We start from the raw sequence: 19,177 nt of genomic DNA, 5'->3' as shown, positions 1-19,177 counted from the left end.
TTGAGGCCCCAGGCTCCATTACAAAACCAGGTTTTTAATGCCATGTGAGGTATCAGCAGGATTAGGGGAATTAATACGTTAATCAGACTATCTAGTATATTTACAAATGCACAGGGCCCTAATTCCTGGTGTTGGCATGATTCTGTATTCTAAAAAAAAAGTCAGCTATTCAAAAGGCAACATATAAGAGAATGTAAGGAGTTGCAGTCCAAATAACTGGACATCATCAGCTTACAATACCTTACTCTCAGCAAATAAGATTGTGAGACAGGCTTACCATACTTGGTACTTACAAATTGCACTTCTTTGGGGATGCAAATCTCTATTTTATGGGATTACCTGCGCCTTGGAGCTTCTGGGGAATCAGCAGGAGCAACTCCACGGGCTACAGAGGCTAAGAATTCTTGCCTCTTCTGTTGAACAAGGCAAGCTGCCCGGATGATTTTATGGCGGGGAGTACGAAGGTAAGGTCTGTTTACTTTTTGAGCAAGATCTTCTGTAACCATTTCAAGGTCTGTCTATAATAGAAAATAATAACTTTAACCAACACTTCACAAGGTGAAAAATGGTGCAATTTCCAGCAAATATATGTCATAAAAAGTGTCTGCTATATAATCAGTAATGAAGACAAGTATAAATATATGCATTCCCTATTATAATGATTAGGGGATGTATCTAAAATTAACTATGGTTCCAATAAAATGGCTTATTATTTTATAATTATATAATCTACTTAAACAGGAAACATTACAACACATGCAATAATGCACTTTTTACTATACCAATAATAAAAAAAAAGAGAAATCATTTGTGTTTTAGTTTGGCAGCAACACCAAGAGTTTAATAAGTGTAATTCATTTGAAATTAACATTTTAAGAGTCATTTATTTATTTTTTTAAAGTGCATTTTAATGACTTCTTTAAGAAAGAAGAGTATCTATTTAATGTAGATTATAATTTATTAATGTAAGCTAGAAAAAATAATTTGGGAAAAAAACCTCAGTAAAATGATTGATTCAATCTATTAAAGCCATAAAATTATATCAGCTGAAAAAAGCTGGTTACTGAACTATAACTGTTTACACATTTGTGAATGCACATATCTGGGGTCTGTGTTAGGTTCATATTTATCTAGGTTGTTAAATCAGCTTAGAAAAATAAACCCATGAGAATGGCTGGGCTGAGAATGGGGCTGATTCAAGTTTATCTAATGAGTTTCTTTGGGTGAAGCTAGATTTGAACCTGTTTTATAATACTCCTAGGATCTAGGCAATGGTGGTGAACATGCCAGCATTCCCCAACATCCAGCAACTATTCTCAAAAATGCTCCTGTTCTCCTACAATTTTTGTAGGTTGCACAAGAATGCTCTTGTATGGTCTCCAGATCCCCTGGAAATCATACCAAAGTCGAACCTCCAAAAATTGTGCAAGAATGATATGTGATTTTGCATGATATTCAGAAGCAGCATAGATCACCAAACATCATTCTCCAAACCCACATCAAGATCAAAGTCCTCATGAGACCCAGAACAGCCTTGAATAAGCCACAGGGGTTTGTCACAAAGAACATCACCTGAAGATAAGCAGCTCATGTCAGATCCTGAGAAGTGTTGGGTTATTCCACCATTCCCCAGACTGATGCACTTTGGGAATAGTGTGAGGCAGCCTTTTGGGGTAGCATTGGTGGCACTGGGGCTGGAATTAAATCATGGGTGTCTACTTCAAGCTCAGCTTTAAACCTGCTGCTGAGTGCCACTGTTCAGGGTGGCGTAGATTGGAGATGGGGAAGATAAAATAATTGCTTCTGTATTGTTCAGAGGGGTGGCTGTAACACACTAGCAGGATCAAGTCTGAATTTTTGATGCGCTGAGCCCAAAAGGTTGGCCATCACTGTCCTAATCCAACTTCTTAACAATCACACTATATTGATAAAAATAGGAATAAAACATACAATGAAGTTGGGTTCAAGGGAGTCTTTATATAGTGACTTGGACAAGCAAAGTTTTAAGGTTAGTGGTGTAGATCCAAGCAGCACTGAAGCATTGTCTTCCTATGTGATCTTTTACTATGAGATGGTAGAACAACCAGAAGAAGTCATAACAGGTAGCTGAGAGCTGTCAAAGCTCTTGATACTTTTTGTAAAGCTAGTGTAGTAGAGAGAGCTCAAAGTAATGCTTTAAGCTGCATTGACTTAAGTGCATACTGAACACAACATATTCAGATGTATGTCACCTATATATAGTATGTTGGTGTAGCACATTTGGAAAAACAACAACATAGGAATTGCTACTTTCTGAGGTGGCTATGCAGGCACAGAATCCCTTTATCTGAATCTTGATAAAGAAGAATTGCAGAATAAGGGCTACCATAAGGTAATATATTTACCTGCATCAGTTCAAATATTTCTTTCTTTGTGCTTTTTGGTTCCAGAAAGAATCCATAAGGATAAGAACACTTCAGAATCCGTCGAGTTTTGAGGAGTTCTTGAACTGCATCTTCAATGAATGTGGTATCAGGACAACTTCCTTCTGCTGCAAGATATGTTCGGGTATTGCAAGTAAATGTTTATTTTTCTGGTTTCTGAAAAAACTACTTCAGCAAGCATAAGGTGTCTTTTGATTTAAACAAAAACTATTAATATCATATAAAATTAGAATGGGTTTTCAGCCTTGACTTCAAATAAAAAAAAATACTTGCAAGTAAGTTTCATATTGACTGTATTCAGATTTCTGCAATTAGTTAAATTAGATTATGATAGCCATCCAAAGCAAACAGATATTTCAAGATATAAACAAGATAACTGGTTTTTTGTGACTGAAATGTGAACAATTCTTACAGTTATAGAATTCTGATTTTTCTATTAATAGCCAACCTACATACTATTTTTTTTAATGACTTACTATTAAGATATCATATTTTAAAAATAAAACCACAGAAACACTAGCAGAGTTTTTAGACATGAAAACAGGTACAAGAATGCATTAAAAATACCCCCAAACCATATAGATTTGAATTCAATGAAGAAACTTTTGAGTGGATAATATTCATAATGGAGAGATTTTTTTTTCTTCATTAAAATATTTATAACTTTTTCTATAGAAATAAAAGCTTGCAGAATATTAACAATTACTATATAAAACCATAAACAACCAGCATAGAAACAGAGTAAGTTCTAACCTGTTGTTGTTCAGACCAAAATCTTTGGTAAATATCCAAAATTTCTCTTGGGACTGAGAAGGAAACAACATCACTGCAACTAAAAATGCCTTTCCTCATATCCATGTATAATGTATAGTTGTGATGGACACAAAAGAAAATCCTTTACCTTATCTTAAAAAGGACAGATGTATCTAGAGAACAATGCTTCCTTAAATATAAAAAGGGAGTATTTAGCTGGGCAAAAATACTTTGGGTTCTGTTCAGACTGAAGCATCAATTCAAAGAGAAATGCAGGAAATGCATCCGTTTGACGCCAGTATATTGTATATCAAAGAGAGATTTAGAATGAGATTTAGTTATAATTTTGTTGCAGAGAATATGACATGTTTTTAAGCACGCCGAAAATGATCTGCTATATTTAATATAGTGTACTAGATCATTAATCAAACTTAGTTGGTAAAAATAATTAAATTAATACAAGAGTCTTAATTCTGAATTCTTAACCATACTGTAGAAAAAACAAAGGCACTTACATCCACCAAGAGCTCTACTCAGCTGCTCCATCTTTTCTTTGGCTGTTTTAAAAAGGCGCTGTTCCAACTAAAAGAAATAAAATGAAGAAAATAATTAAAACTTTATATTTTGAAGAAATAAAGTTGTAATCTGATTTAACACAACTATTTGTAATCATACTTGATAGCTGAGCTCATGGTTTTTAAATCTTGTATAATAGTGCATAAATCTGTCAAGTTCTTGAAATCTTTTGTGTTTCTTTTCAGCCTGAGAAAAAAAGTTAAAAAAAGGGAAGAAAAAAGCGGATTTTAAATTTTCCTTATAAACAAGACCAAATATTCCACAGTTTTTAAATTGTGTACAATAGAAATATACTCACTCACAATAATGAACAAATACATTAGTCATCTGAATTCAACAGACAAAATAAAGTCGTTAATCAATTTTGAATCAAAGAAACTCATGATATACATGTGATGATTCTATCTGGATACAATGCTCACTCCATTCTAAGATGAGAGGGAATAGCTGTTCCATAATGATTTCTTTAATTATAAAAGTGGTATTCTAAAAATCAGGTTAGGCCTTATCTACTTTTTAATAGAGATTTTGGCTGAATAATTTCCAAGAGGCACTTGCTGACTACGAAAATTCAAAGTCTCTCTTTTCTTTTGTAGTCTAATATAGTGGGCAGGTGTCTTTAAATTGAAGTCTTTTCCACCTTTTTCTATATTGCCACTTTCAATATAATCTGGATGGTGGAACATTTAACAAACTCAAAATATATATCAACACTCCCATGCTGCAATTAATGAACTGAACTATTAAGGGTTTTCTTTTCAGTCAAAGTAATGCAGCTATTATTATGAACCAGTAAATCAAATTTTGTTGTTGGTAAATTATATTCTGGCTTACATTTGAAACAGATTTTCAAAAACATGATTCAGTTCCTCTCACTTACAAGGAAGGCTTTAATCTTTCACTTCACATCTGTTTTTTGTACCTTTAATTTTGGACACTGATAGAAAATTTGGCTGGCTTTCAATTACTGCTGAGTTTGATCTTTGCTTAAATTTCTGATATGCACAGAAGATATGGATGAAGAATGTTTATGAGGCTCATGTTACATATATTCTGGAAACAGATGGATGGATGATGAATACTTAACTAACAAAAATACTTTTTAAGGCTAGATTTAACATCATCTTAGTTCAGTTGAACATGGTACTTTTACCTAATATTAAATGTCTAGCTATGAGTTAAACAGCTTAGTACAATGTGCGGAATCAACTATTACATTCAAAACAAGAGAATAACATATGATGATGATGATGATAATGATCTATTCCTGAAAATAAATCATTTTCTTACCTCTGCTGTCATTTCTTTAGATTGTTCTTCTACGTGTTGAATTACTTCATAGCGAGTACATCTATAATATCCTCCAGTAGAAGAACTATGTTTTTTCCATTCTTCAAGACATATCCAACAGAAATCATATTTGCACTAGGAAAGGAAGAGATATACATACAGTATATCTACTATACTACACTACAAATGGAATTATATCTGTGATGATGTCTTCAGTAACATGTCTTTATCAATTCTTTAGCAAAGTCTAAAACTGATAAATTATTATTAACTAAGAGTCATCTGAAATTATTATCTAGAATGTGATTTAGATAAATGTTGCCTTTTATAACAGCATACTACCCTAAAATATGGCTTGGTCCAACTGTGCCTATCTTTCTGAAAATACTAAATATATCTTCTGGTTCTTTTTATTTTTCTTTAGACATTGGGTCTAGGAGTGACATAACCCTGGACAATATTTGTTCACCTTTGCACACTGCATGTGGTTGCATCCTTCATTTTTCTGAATGGGAGATTTACAGTTGGCACATGGTTTGGAGTTTGTGAGTAACCATAAGCAGTTAGCAGCATCTTCATAAGCTTCACTAACTCCCACAACTTTGAAGAGGGAAACAAAAATATTAGGTGCATATAACGTTCATGTAATATTTTCTTAGAACAAAAGGCTCACTGCACTTCCTAGTTTTTTAAAGTTTGTATCCTAACATTAAAAAAAAATCCACTTGTGGGACCATCCCTCAATGTTCAAAAAAAACCCTTGCATTTCAAAGATAAATCTGACACAGAACTTAATTGAACTTGAAAACCAGTTGAGATTATAATTTCCTATTTATGTGACACTGACCGCAGGGATTCTGCAACTCTCCCCTTCTTCTCCCACCTGCCTATCTGTCCCCCCATCTCAGCTGCCTATCCAGTGTACCAGCGAGCGCAAGGCTGATGTGAAACAGGAAGCCCAAGCCTGCTCCCTACTTACCACATCCAAAAGGCCTTTGCCAGTTACAAGGCCCAGGAGTACAAATAAATTGTTCCATGTACCCTTGCATTTATTTGCAGCTACTGGCAGGTGTGTCTAGCCCAGGGGTGGGCAAACTACGGCCCGCGGGCCACATCCGGCCCGTTGGTCTGTCCAATCCGGCCCGCCCCTGAAAAAAAATCACTGGGCGTGGCGTATTGCCCTGTGCCGCGTGGCCCCCAAAGCTGCAAAACAGTGCGGAGCGCTCTCGGGGTAGGAAAGAAAAGAACTTTGCAAAGGCTTTGGCTGGGAGTTCGAAATCACCTTCGAGTGCGACCTCTCTGAAGGTGAGTCCTCGCCGATCCCCCTTTTTTCCGGGGCTTCTAGGCTTAAACTTTGCAAAGGCAAAGTTTGCAGGCTGGAGCGTCTTCCTGCCGAGGAGCGGGAAGGGTTCCGCCTGGCAGGCGGGCGGGCTGCTTAAACTTTGCTCGGGCGGCACTTTAAAAGCCTGCTCTCAGCACCCGAGCAACTTCCCAGCAACTTGCGGCTTCCTTTTAACTCGCAGGCGCTCGCGCCTGGCCCCGAGCCACGCGACGGAGGGGAAGCTCGGCGGGCGGGCGGGCTGCTTGGAGGAGGCAACCCGGCTCTGGCAGCAGCAATAGGCAGTTCCGCCCGGGCTCCGCTCAGGTGTCCGGCTGGGGCTGTCAGGAGTTGCTACTGCCGGCGCAGCTCCGCGCGGCTCCAGTCCCGTGTTGCCTTGGGAAGGAAAAGGCAAAACCAGGAGCCGCTGAGCCTGAGCCTCCGGTGCCGCTGCTCCCGTTGCAAAGGACCGCCGCGGCTCTTCCTTTTTGCCTTTCCCTTCCCGAGGCAACGCGCGGACTGGAGCAGCGCGGAGCCGCGCCAGCGATAGCAACTCCTGACTCGGGCCTCCGAGGGAGGGAAGGAGGAGAAGAGGGGGGAAGGGTGGGGGCGATTCCCAAAAAATCTTGTGCTGACCCGGCCCGTCTGTCAAATTTTAAAAGTCAATGCGGCCCCCAAGCCAAAAAGTTTGCCCACCCCTGGTCTAGCCGATGCAAGGCATGACCTTCCTACAGAGGCTGACTTGTATCATACTGCAAGTGGACACCATACTCATGATACTTTGGAAGATTCGTTTTCCAAGTCACAAGATTTGGAGAAGAGTGTTCCAAATGATTGTGAGAACGGTGTCAGCTCTTGTGATGGCTAGAAAGAGTATTTTTGTAAGCAATCATCTTTGCTAGCTTTCTATACTTTTTAGGCTAGAAAGCTAGCAAAGGCAATAGTTTGGAAGGCTCCTTCTCTAAACTTCGTGATTGGGAAAAGGAGCCTTCCAAACAATTATGATAATACTCTTTGCAGAATAATATGAGGCGGCCTCTGTAACAAGGTTGGGCATCATGTCAGCTGGGTATGCTTGTCAGCAGCTACAATAAAAAACAACATAAAGGTAAATGGAGCAATTCATGTACACTGTGGGCCTCTGCAACTGGTAGAGGTTTCCCAGACAGTGAGATGAGGGGAAGAGGTGGAATGGGGAGAAGAGCTCCAGGCCTTGTGGTCCACAGTAGGTTTCCATGCACCAGTGGGTCCTATAGTTTGCATGAGTCTTATAGTTTCTATAAAATAAACAAAAAAAGCCTCAATGGACATTCTTACGCTCTTCGGGTTTCATTTCTGTTATTTTCTGCAGCCAGTTTTTCCAAGTTTCACAATCACAAGGTTCATGGGCTTCACCTAAACATTCCCTAAAATGAAACCAGGGTTAGAATGAGGGGGAAAGTAAACTTTACATTAAAACAAAAGAAAAACTTACTACAGAATTTTTAAGAATAATCGTAAAGAAATGATTTTTAATCCATTACTTGTATTCATTAAGATTACAAGCGATGAATTCACATCTAAGAACCCTGCATCTACAGAGTATCCTGTCTAAAGCACGAGGAGATTTAGGATGGGAATCCTATCCCTATGCAATATATGTTTAGGCATTGCTCCCTTTCTGTTCATGTCTTACAATAAGAGGAGTAAAAATTGAGGTGCCTAAAATTGAGATTTTCCTAAAGTGAAGAAATAGGTGAACCATACAAACTCTATAGAGTGCTGTAAGCAACCCAAAAGATAAGATCTGAAACTATAATATGGGATAGAAGTGAACAAAGCACAAATGAAGGTCAGCAGTTTATTTTCTTATATTTTATCTAACAGATATGCATTCTGTGTTTCCTCATGACAGCTTTCCTAAGAGATCTCAATTTATTTTACCCCCATGACAATACTGTAAGACAGAATGGCTGAAACAGAAAGTGATTGGCCCAACGCCACTTAGTCAGATGCCATGATTAACTATTCACTAGAATCTTAACTTCCTTGGTTCTAATCTAATACCACTATAACACTCTGGTTGTTAAAAACAGACCAAATATTGAATAACAGCTCTCAAATAACAGGCCAAAGTTCTATGAATTAGGGTTCCCAAAATTATTCAAGGCAATTATTCTTCCAATTTCACCCATTAGCTATAACTTTATCTTTTTCTAAAATATTTGGGAATTATATAAATGATACTTCTGAACATTTGCAGATAATTAATCCTTCTCTGCAATCTACATGCAGATTGGCATCACTTGTATTTCTCATGAGTGAGAAACTCTACAGGAAAAAAGCAGAGGGATAATTCTCTTGCAGGTTTCAGCAACATTTTTGGAATAGGAAGGACTACTTAAAAACTGGTTAAACAGAAAATACTATGACAACATATACATAGCAGGAATATTTTTCCCTCTATCCTTATTTGAAATTGATCTTCACAGATCTGTTTAGAAAATTTTTTAATGCATTATAGAAGAATAGCAGGTCCCTGATGGACAGAGAAATGTGACAGAGAAATATTGCTCGGAATAGCCAATGCTCTAGATACTAAAAGCGTATATTGCTTGTTGCAACTATAATGTTAAAATCTTAATTTTCAATATCCTGGTTTTTAATATCAATTTACACTTTTATATATATATGTATATGTATATGTACATGTACATGTACATGTACATGTATATGTATATGTATATGTATATGTATATGTATGGCATTCAGCTTTGTTTAGGTATTTTCCCACGTCATTGTAGTTGTGCTTTTAAAGTTGTAGCAACGTTTCAGCAGAATCTCATCTGCCATCATCAGGCTTCTGTATAGTGTTCATCTGTGAGTCAGACTTTCACAGTGGTTTCAGATTTAAATTTGGGGCAGCCTATTGCTGTGCCAGAATGGTTTTTTCTTTATCCTGATTGGTTGGGAGTCTTGGCCTGTGTTTATTGGTCTTGGAGTTTGCTGTGTTCTGCTTGATTGGTGTTTCTAATATCTTCTGTCTGTTTTTTGGCTCTTTTTGTATCTTGATTGGCTGGCAACATTGTGTTACTTTATTGGAGGCCTTTAGTGCAGCTTGGCTCCGGGTAAATGGACGGCTATCATTGGTTAGGAAGCTAGGTTTCATTTGGGTGCCAAATGACACGACCACGGACCACAAGCCGCACTGCAGCTGCATCACTACCCACTTCAAACCCCTCCGAGCCATACATGAAGCGAACTGACCCCCACCATGAAGATGCAGCACGACCACGAACTCGAAGCCAAACAGCAAGATCACAGCTCACCAGCTCAAATCCCCCAGCAACTAAGACTAACCTGAGCACAACCAAGCCCCCACCTGAACAGAACACACCTCCAGCCAATCAGAACACAGCCAACCCCCAACCAATCAGAACACAGCCAACCCCAACCAATCAGAACACACCCCCACCCAATCAGAACACAGCCAAGCCCCCACCCAATCAAGTCACACCCCCACTAGCAGTTAAAAGGAAGAAGCAGCTGCAAGCTCACATCACTCTGAGAAGCACAGAGTGGAAGACACAAGCCTGAAGATGATGAATGAGACTTCATCGAAACGTTGCCTAGATACTTCCAATCTTACGTGGGAGAAAACCCGAATAACCAAAGATCCATATATATATATATATATATATATATATATATATATATATATATATATATAACTGTAAATGTTGCATATATATGTGTGTGTGTGTGTGTGTGTGTGTATACATGTATGTATGTATGTATGTATGTATGTATGTATATTCCTTACATCAGAGGTTGGTAATATTTGGACATGCAGGTAGTCCTCAGTTAACAATGGCAACTTAGACCAGAATTTTCATTGCTATGTGGTGTCTTAAAGTGTGACATCATGTGACAGCATTTAATTAATGATGATATCCCAGCAATCCCAGCTACCATTAATAGGTGAGGATCATGGATGATTAAGTGGCTTTCAATAAGCCAAGTCAGTGGGAAAGCCAGGAAGCTCACAGACAGGCTGGTGGGCAGGTAATTGGCTACTGGGTGCAGAAGAGTACACAAGGGTCCAATGTTGCAAAACACAAACAAGGTGGGGCTTGGGGAGGATGCTGCAGAGTATAGGAAAGTGCTGACAGGCCCAGCATAGTGAGGCTTGGGGTGGTTGCTGCATGGTCCCCATACAGTGGATTCAAAGCATCCCTAACCTTGTCTTTTCCTGCAAGATACGAGCCATGTACCAATAGCTTTGCCCTCCCCTCTTTCTTGTTTTGAGTTTCCTGTCCAAATATAATTGGAGTTTTTGGCTTGGAATCAAAGATATCTAGGCTCAGACTGCCCCTTCTTCTGTCCCAGACACGACATTTTATGGTGATATAGTTTTCTTCCAGATAAATAATTCATGGGTATTTTGTTATGAGGAAGGCGATGTCTCTTTCAATAATAGAAATTAAAACTATTTTATTTTAACAAGAAAAGAAGTAAAAATATACAGAGAAAATTAGGATAAGCAAATGAAGAGAAAAACCAAGAAATCATATAATAACCATCTTTTGTATTGTTGCTAGACGTAATATTTCAAAAGCAGGAAAAAAAATTAAGGGCATAAAAATGCATTTATCACGTTTTTCTTAGAACAATTAGCTGAACTCTGCTTTGTTTATCATTATTTTAGGTAGTAATTTATCAAATCGAAAACACAACATGCAAAATTTGCAATAATCCTTAAATTTTGGTCAACTGTAAGTTCAAAAAAACAGGTGAATTTGTGGTATGGAATCATTTCTCAAATGAAGTCACTCAATGAAACAGAATCTTTATAATTGGCATTATATCTTTGGAAAATACAGCTGATGTGAAAATACTAAATTTATATAATATACTCTGTATGTATGGTGTTTGCAATTCATAGCACTTATTTCTTAATCAAGCTAATAATTAACATTTCATAACTTGAAATAGTTCTTGAAATCCACTGTATTTATTAATAAACCCGTATTAATTTGTTAATCAATGTGCTCATTGGACAATAGGAGTTATAAAAATTGACTTTTTATCCAAGGTGGTCCCATATCTACAAAATATATCAGGCATGATATTCCGCTCTGAAAAAAAAATCGGGGCCGGCCAAAAGAGACCCCCGCCGCGCGCCCGGGAGCGCCCGCTGCTTTCCCTCGCCAGGGCCGGGCGGTGGCGTGTTGCACGGAGGCTGGTCTGTGGCTGGCCCAGCTCCCTTTTCCTGCCGCTCAGCGGCCTCCGCTCGCACCGCCCGGGCTCCGCTCAGGTATCCGGCTGGGGCTGTCAGAAGTTGCTACCGCCAGCGCAGCTCCACGCCGCTCCAGTCCCGCGTTGCCTCGGGAAGGGAAAGGCAAAACCAGGAGCCGCTGCTGCCGTTGCAAAGCGCCGCCGTGGCTCTTCCTTTTTGCCTTTCCCTTCCTGAGGCAATGCGGGACTGGAGCCGCGCGGAGCCGCACCAGCAACTCCTGACTCGGGGCCTCCGAGGGGAGGGGAAGGAGGAGAAGAAGGAGTGGGGGGAAAGGGGGGGGGCGATTCCCAAAAAAATCGGAATTCCGATTTTAATCGGAAGAATATCATGCCTGATATATGAAAAGAAAAATCTGTTTTTTGTTAAATAACTGTTAAGTAACTATAAACAGGCAGGTGGAAGAGTTATTCTCAGGGGAAGACAAAGAATGTTTCACAGGTTTTAGATCTAGGACGTAAAAGGTAAATGAGTCAGAAAATATGCTGACAGAATGACTGGGAGTGGGGTTGCTCAAGCACTTTATGTAAATACAGATAGTCCTTGACTTACAACCATTTGTCTAGCAACTGTTCAAAGTTATAGTGGTGCTGAAAAAAGTGATTTAAGATTGGTTTTTGCACTTATGACCCTGTTTTTGCACTTATGACCCAAATGCAGGCACTTGGCAAACAGCATGTATTTATGATGGCTGCAGTGTCCTGGGGTCAAATGATTGCCATTTGCAATTCTTCTACCTGCTTCCAACTAGCAAAGTTAGGGTAGGAAACTAGATTCACTTAACAACCATGGCAGTTTGCTTAACAACTGTGACAAAATAGGTCATAAAATTGGGCACAACTCATTTAATCTGCCTCACTTAGCAACAGAAGTTCTGATCCTAATTGTGGTTGTAAGTCGAGGACTACTTGTATAGTTTTAATAGATTGTAGTAAGGGGATATGGTTGGTACAATTAAAGAAAGATTTGTAGATCTTTGATACCTGACTCATGGAAGTGGATTAGGTTAGTTTAAATCAGATTTAAACCCAAGTGACTTGGAACTAGAGTTTCTCAAGCAATTCCATTTTGCATAAATTTTTTGGAGGTGATGCAAGCAGCCAGGCAAAGTGAGGGGCCGCTCAAGGTCAGGCCCCTTCGATATCAGTGAGGTCAAGTTGGCCATGCCCACACAGACCACTCAGCCACACCTATTCAGCCAGTCATTAGGGTTTCAAGCTGACACAGAGAACTGTTTGTTACATTATTTGAATCCCACCACTGGGTGCAGTGGAAGTGTGGCCGGGCTGGAGCTGGTTTCTGGAAGTTGGAGGAGATGTACTTGAATGACCTTCCCTGCCAGCTTCCCCATTGACTTTGTTTGTGGGAACCAGCAAGGAAAGTCTCGAATTGCAATCATGTGACTGCGGGATAGTGCAACTACTGTGACTACAAGCTGGTTGCCATGTGTCCAGATGACAATTATGTGGCTGCTGGGATGGACAGAACTTTGATGGTGAGTCATAAATACCACTCATTTAGCACTGTTGTAACTTGTTATAATTTGTTATAAGTGATTATTAATTAAGGACTATCTGCACTGAACAAAGACCATTAAAATCTGATAATTCATTTTTTATTCAACTGGGGAAAATTTTGAATTAAAAACATTTATTTAAATAAAATCAGAATATTGGAGTAAATATATCAAAATATATTTACAAAACATGAATTATATCAATTCCCACAAATGTTAATTATTTTAGTGCTTATACATGGCTTTCAAAACTAGCCCAAACTAGCTAGTAAAAATTCCAGGATCAAAAATAAACAAGCATTACCAGCAGAAAAGATGTCCTTTCCCACAATCCACAGCGGGTGCTCTTAATAATGGAAAACTAAGTGTTTCTGAACTGGTTGTATTAGATCCTTGTCTTGTTAGCCTGACTGCTCTTTCACAGGCTGGTGTAGGGCACCATTTAATAGAAGGATTATTTTCAACAAAGGCCTGAAAACAAGAATTTAAAAATTGGAATTGGAAATTAGTTTCCATTATAAACTAAATCTTTCTATACAAACCTTATTCAGTTGATGAGTAGCCTGAAGAGTATGGTTTAAAATAACTGTAAGAATAAAAATATATCAAGCTAAATAATTTTACTGAATTGAAACACATATCCCAAGAATTATGTGGTATGAAACTTTATGCACATTGTGTGGATTATTAATAAACAAAATGCTACAATGATAGGAAATTTTGATATGGTCCACCTGAGAGAGTTACTGAGTATCGAGTAGGTCCTAAGTTTATTAAGTGAAACTGTAAAATACCAACATATTAAAACTTATTGTCCCAGTGAATTGCTGATTTAAATGTGTTCTCAGTGAATTGCTGATTTAAATGCAAACAGTCAGTTAATCAAATAAATAAATGCAATCAGACAAATTGTTCTCAGCTAATAACTGTCTAAGTGACTGAATGGCTTGACCAAGGTTTATAGGATGCAAAGCCCAAAGAGAACCTTAAATTATATATTCAATTATCAGAATACTTTGGATCATGACTAAGTGAACATATACACTGTTTTCCAGTACAACAGTCAAATACTTTGATGGTTCTGGAGCAGCAATTATTTGCCCACCTTCCTGAGAGAGTTTTTTCAATTTAGAATAATAAACTCAACCAGATGGTTAAACCACATTTTCATAATCTCACAGTTTACCTTAATATCAAACTGTAGGTAGCGTTTATCCATCTCCTTGGAAACCACACTTTCTATTATCTCCACTGGAACAAGTTGAAAGCAATCATAAGCTGGGCAAAAAATATTGTGAGCTTCACCCTCTTGAATCTTCATATTCAAAAATCTATTAAGTATATATTAAGATTGAAGAATAAATATTACCTTTCTCAAAGATATGGAGCAAAATTAACTTTCAATAATAGTTTATCAATCAGGATAATCCAACAATTTGTAGTCAGACAAGTAGTTCCAAAGGCTTTTTTCAACCACATTGGAGGTGGTCAACAAAATGAAGAATATACTTATGAAAGATCCACATGGGGTTGTTTTTATGATGATAAACTTTTAATGTTTCAGCCTTATGAGAAAGACTATGGCTTGGTTAAAAGCTCATACATAAGCACAAACTTCGATTTGATCTCCCTTGTCCCTTTTTTTTACTGTTGCATTTGCTTTATGATGCATCTAATCTTTTTTATCTTTAGAATAAGCCACCTTCTAGATGGTGATCAGCCAGCCTGGGAAAAACAGGCACCATCATTAATGAGAAGGATACGTTCCAGCAAATGAAAGTTACAGATTGGAAAGAAAGAAAGAAAGAAAGAAAGAAAGAAAGAAAGAAAGAAAGAAAGAAAGAAAGAAAGAAAGAAAGAAAGAAAGAAAGAAAGAAAGAAAGAAAGAAAGAAAGAAAGAAAGAAAGAAAGAAAGAAAGAAAAGAAAAGAAAAGAAAAGAAAAGAAAAGAAAAGAAAAGAAAAGAAAAGAAAAGAAAAGATCCACTCAATATAATCAAATCAAATTTTCTACATTAATGTACATGAATAGGATTTCTTACTTCTGATGATAATTACCAAATATCAAAACTCTTGGACCTTCCAAAATAGTTTTTAATACAAAAAGTTAAATTTGTACTTACGCTTCCCAACATGCTCTACAAAATTCATGCCCACAAGGCATATCTACTGGATCTTCAAAGATAGAAATATTACACATACAAATTTCACACTGCAGATTAAAAAAAACAATTTAAAAATTAGTCTGTGTATGTTCAGATAGTCTGGTCTGATCCATAGCCTCTTCTAATTTCTTCCATTTTATTTATTTCATTTACATCCTGCCTTTAGACTGATGTTGCTGAAATGTGACAATAACAACATGTAGAGGTTGTCGTGGTGAAGAGATGTAGTTGAGGAGGATAAAAGTAACAACTTATTTTGATTAGTTAAAACATTTCTAGCATTTCAAAAGAGCAGTGAACAAAAACATGCTGTAAAATGTTGCTCTTTGTTTTTCAAGATGAAAAATTAAAAAATAAAGAGGTCATATTTTCCAAGGCTTAGAAACTGCTATTCTAACTGATGGAAACTGAACAAAGAGAGATTTAACCTGGAAATAAGGTTAATAAGGAGAAACTTTCTGACAGTGAGAACAATCAACCAATGGAACAGTTTGCCCTCGGAAGTTGTGGGAGCGCCATCACTTGAGACTTTCAAGAAGAGATTGGACTCCCATCTGTCAGAAATGGTATAGGGCAGTGATGACGAACCTTTTGGGCCCCGAGTGCCCAAAGCATGCATGCGTACACACGCATGCATATCCAAAATGCAAGACGTGCCCCCCACATGCACGCCCTGCACCTTCGCACACACGCACCCCACGCATGCTCCCCAACCCCCATGCATGTGCCCTGCCCCCACGCATATGCAACAGAGACCTGAAGACCAACCGGCCAGCAGGAGGTGTGCATGCATGTGCGGTGGACTTGAACTGGGGCGATGGCGTGTGTGCCCGCAAAGAGGGCTCTGCGTGCCACCTGTGGCACATGTGCCATAGGTTCACCATCATGGCTGTAGGGTCTCCTGCTTGGGCAGGGGGTTGGACTAGATGACCTACAAGGTCCTTTCCAACTCGGATTATCTGTTATCTGTTAACTCAAGAAAACTATCACTGTTATACATTTCTGAATCCACTGAAAAAGCCATTTTTACACTGGTTGCAAGAAGGTCTTTTATCAGCCTGGCTGATAAATCAGATGTTCTATCCTTCCCTGAAGGATTTAAATCTAATATAGACAATGCATCCACTGTTCACATTAAATTACCAGATTACTGCCATGCTCAGTTTGTGAAGTAGCCCATCAATTGTCCCTCCCCACAATGCAGTAGCAAGAATTGTGCGTAATGCTTCTATTTAATGCCACCATCTCCCCCACAGCTTCATTAGTTACCCATTATTTTCCAGACTCAATTCCAAGTTGAGTATGCTCTGTAAAGCTTTCAATGGTTTGGACCCAATTACTAGAACTGTGTACTCTGGTCTGTCTTGCACTCTTAAATCCACAGTGAGTCACCTTTTCCAAGTCTCTTAATAATAGCAACCAACAATGCCTTTTCTTACAGGTAGTCCTTGACGTACGACCACAATTGGGTCTGAAATTTCTGTTGCTAAGTGATGTATAAGTCATGCCTAATTTTATGACTTTTTTTTTTTTGCTGTGGTCATGCAGTCATTAATGAATGTGGTTTGCTCCATTGATTTTGCTTCTCGGAAACCCCTGGGAAGATTGCAAATGGCAATCACTGACCATGGGATGCTGTAATCATTGTAAATAACTGCCGGCTGTCAAGTGCCTGAATTTTGATCATGTGACCATGAACAATGCAATGGCAATAAATGTGAGGACCGGATCATAAATAACTTTTTTCAGCACTATCTAACTTTTAAGGGTTATTAAATGAACTACCAGAATTGGACCATTGTGGAACTTTTGAAATTAAGATTATTCCCTTTTTGTTATGGTTTAAATGGAGCAAGAGTACTTAAGCCAAGCCATTTGCACAGAGGCCTTTTATACATATTTAAATAAGAGTGTTTATGCTTGATGCTGACATGGAAAATACAAAAAAAAAAAACATTATTCCAGAACTGATTTTAAAAAGGAAAGTGTGTATGGGGCATTAAAAAGGGATTCAAAATATAATGAAAAGCTTTTATTAGAAGTATGATGCTCTCACTGATATATGCAAGACCACACAGTAAAAGCCCTTCTCATCTACTGTACCAGAGTATTAGCAGACTTTTAAAATTAGATAAACTATTGCTGTAAGGTAAAAGGGTGACAGAAACAGAAAAGGAACAAGAAAAAAGTACAATTACATATAATAGAATTATATAATTACATACAATAGAAACTAAAATTCAATTTTTCACACAAGGACATCTTATTACAATAATAGCCACAGACGGGTCACAATTCAGCAAAATACATTTTTAGGTAAATTGTCAAATATCAGACCTCTTACTGCAAAACTACTAGAATGAAATAAAATATAGTACTTTGCTCTTCACAGAATGTTAGTCAAAAAAAGTCATGAAATTAAAGGGATTTCCACTGTTATGCTTTTCACCTTTCCTCTCTTAAAAGCACAGGTAGTCCTTGATTTACAACCACAAATGGGATCAGAACTTTAAGGGCAGTCATAAAATCAATTATCTCATGACAGGATATGAATTTACAACTATTTTTACCATGGTTGTTAAGCAAATCTCATGGTCATTAATGGATCACACAATTGTTAAACAAATCTGGCGTCCCCAATCTTTTCCTTGTCTTAAACTGGTGGGAAGGGAAGGGAAGATTTTTAGGAATATTTCAACCTCTCATGATTGCAGTAGATTTTATTTCAGCAGCCCAGATTTACTGAGGGCAATAAAGTACCCTTATTGCTTAATCTGAATTTGAGCAATATATTGTATGCAAATGTAACATTTAGAGAGAAGAAGGAAAATAAGGTTTTATGAGAAAGCATTGTTTAATTGTTTACTTTATTTGGGTTGCATTTATACATACTGGCCATGTAAAAAACCAGTTACTCTTCGTCCTATTACAGATAACCCTCCATTTAGGACCTGTAATCTTGATCATTGAACAAAATGGTTGCTCAATTGCTCAATGTCAACAAACCTGGCTCTGTCAGTGATGGTCATTAAATGACCATGCGGATCATTAAGCAAAGCACCTGGGAGAGGGCACAGGCCTCTTGGGCATGGTGAGGTGGGGAAAGGGCCTGGACCTCTCAACAAACTTGGGAGGTCCAGGTTCTCTCCCTTCCTCACTGGATATGAAGGCAAAATTCTTCAACATGCTTTCAGAATGCTGTCATTGACTGGCATTTCTCCTCCCCTCCAAGAGGCTCAGGGCTCTGGAGGGGAGAGAAATTGTGAGGAAATGCCAGCATTCTAAAAATCCCAGAATGCTGGCATTCACTAGCATTTTTGCCAGATTTGAGGCCCACTTCTCCTGTGTGGGTAAGGAGGGAAGATGAAATCTCTCAGCATGCAGAGGACTTGATTCTAAAATCCAAATGTACCCTCTGCCTCCAACCTTCCCCACCAGCTTCTCCATTGAATTTTTGGAGAAACTAGCAAAGATTGGAAATGGAGACCACACAATCATAGGGCACTTGGCAACTGAACACAAATGTGAACAGGTTGCCAAGCACCTGAAATACAGATATGTGACTGGGGGCATGCAGCAAGTTGTTTTACTTTATTCACTATTTGATATAAGTAAAAAGTTGATATAACTCTATCATGGGTTTTACTACACCATAAAAATTTGGAAGTCACTGCTTTTTGTTTTTGTTTTCTCTTTCCCTCACTTTATCTCCTCTACACCATCCTCTTTTTCTGTTGTTAATATGGGTATGATAGTTCAGCAGTTAAACACACTGAACTTGTCAGCTGGAAAGCTGACAGTCTGAGTTTGAGACTTGAGCGCCATGCAACAGAGTAAGCTCCTGTCCTCACCCGAGCTCCTGC

At 38.2% G+C, this 19,177-nt stretch overlaps 1 protein-coding gene across 8 annotated transcripts in view; it reads right to left on the bottom strand.

Annotated features, from left to right (window-relative positions):
- Positions 1-19,177, bottom strand: part of ANKIB1 (ankyrin repeat and IBR domain containing 1) — a 58,125-nt gene that overhangs the window by 16,541 nt on the left and 22,407 nt on the right. For all 8 annotated transcript variants that reach the window (XM_026688204.2, XM_026688209.2, XM_026688208.2 and 5 more), the window contains 10 exons: positions 15,273-15,361; positions 14,338-14,482; positions 13,456-13,622; positions 7,678-7,766; positions 5,512-5,642; positions 5,043-5,177; positions 3,852-3,938; positions 3,692-3,758; positions 2,385-2,530; positions 340-518 (listed from right to left, as the gene is read on the bottom strand). In XM_026688204.2, coding sequence (XP_026543989.1) covers positions 340-518; positions 2,385-2,530; positions 3,692-3,758; positions 3,852-3,938; positions 5,043-5,177; positions 5,512-5,642; positions 7,678-7,766; positions 13,456-13,622; positions 14,338-14,482; positions 15,273-15,361 — 1,235 coding nt within the window. The remainder of the gene's footprint in view (positions 1-339; positions 519-2,384; positions 2,531-3,691; positions 3,759-3,851; positions 3,939-5,042; positions 5,178-5,511; positions 5,643-7,677; positions 7,767-13,455; positions 13,623-14,337; positions 14,483-15,272; positions 15,362-19,177) is intronic.

This window comes from Notechis scutatus, chromosome Z (genome assembly GCF_049901735.1).
Source record: "Notechis scutatus isolate UNSWTSFEM ecotype Mainland chromosome Z, rNotScu1.2, whole genome shotgun sequence".
NCBI classification, from domain to species: Eukaryota; Metazoa; Chordata; class Lepidosauria; order Squamata; family Elapidae; genus Notechis; species Notechis scutatus.
Note: the sequence above shows the minus strand (reverse complement) of the source record. Positions and strands in the feature narration are given on the sequence as shown.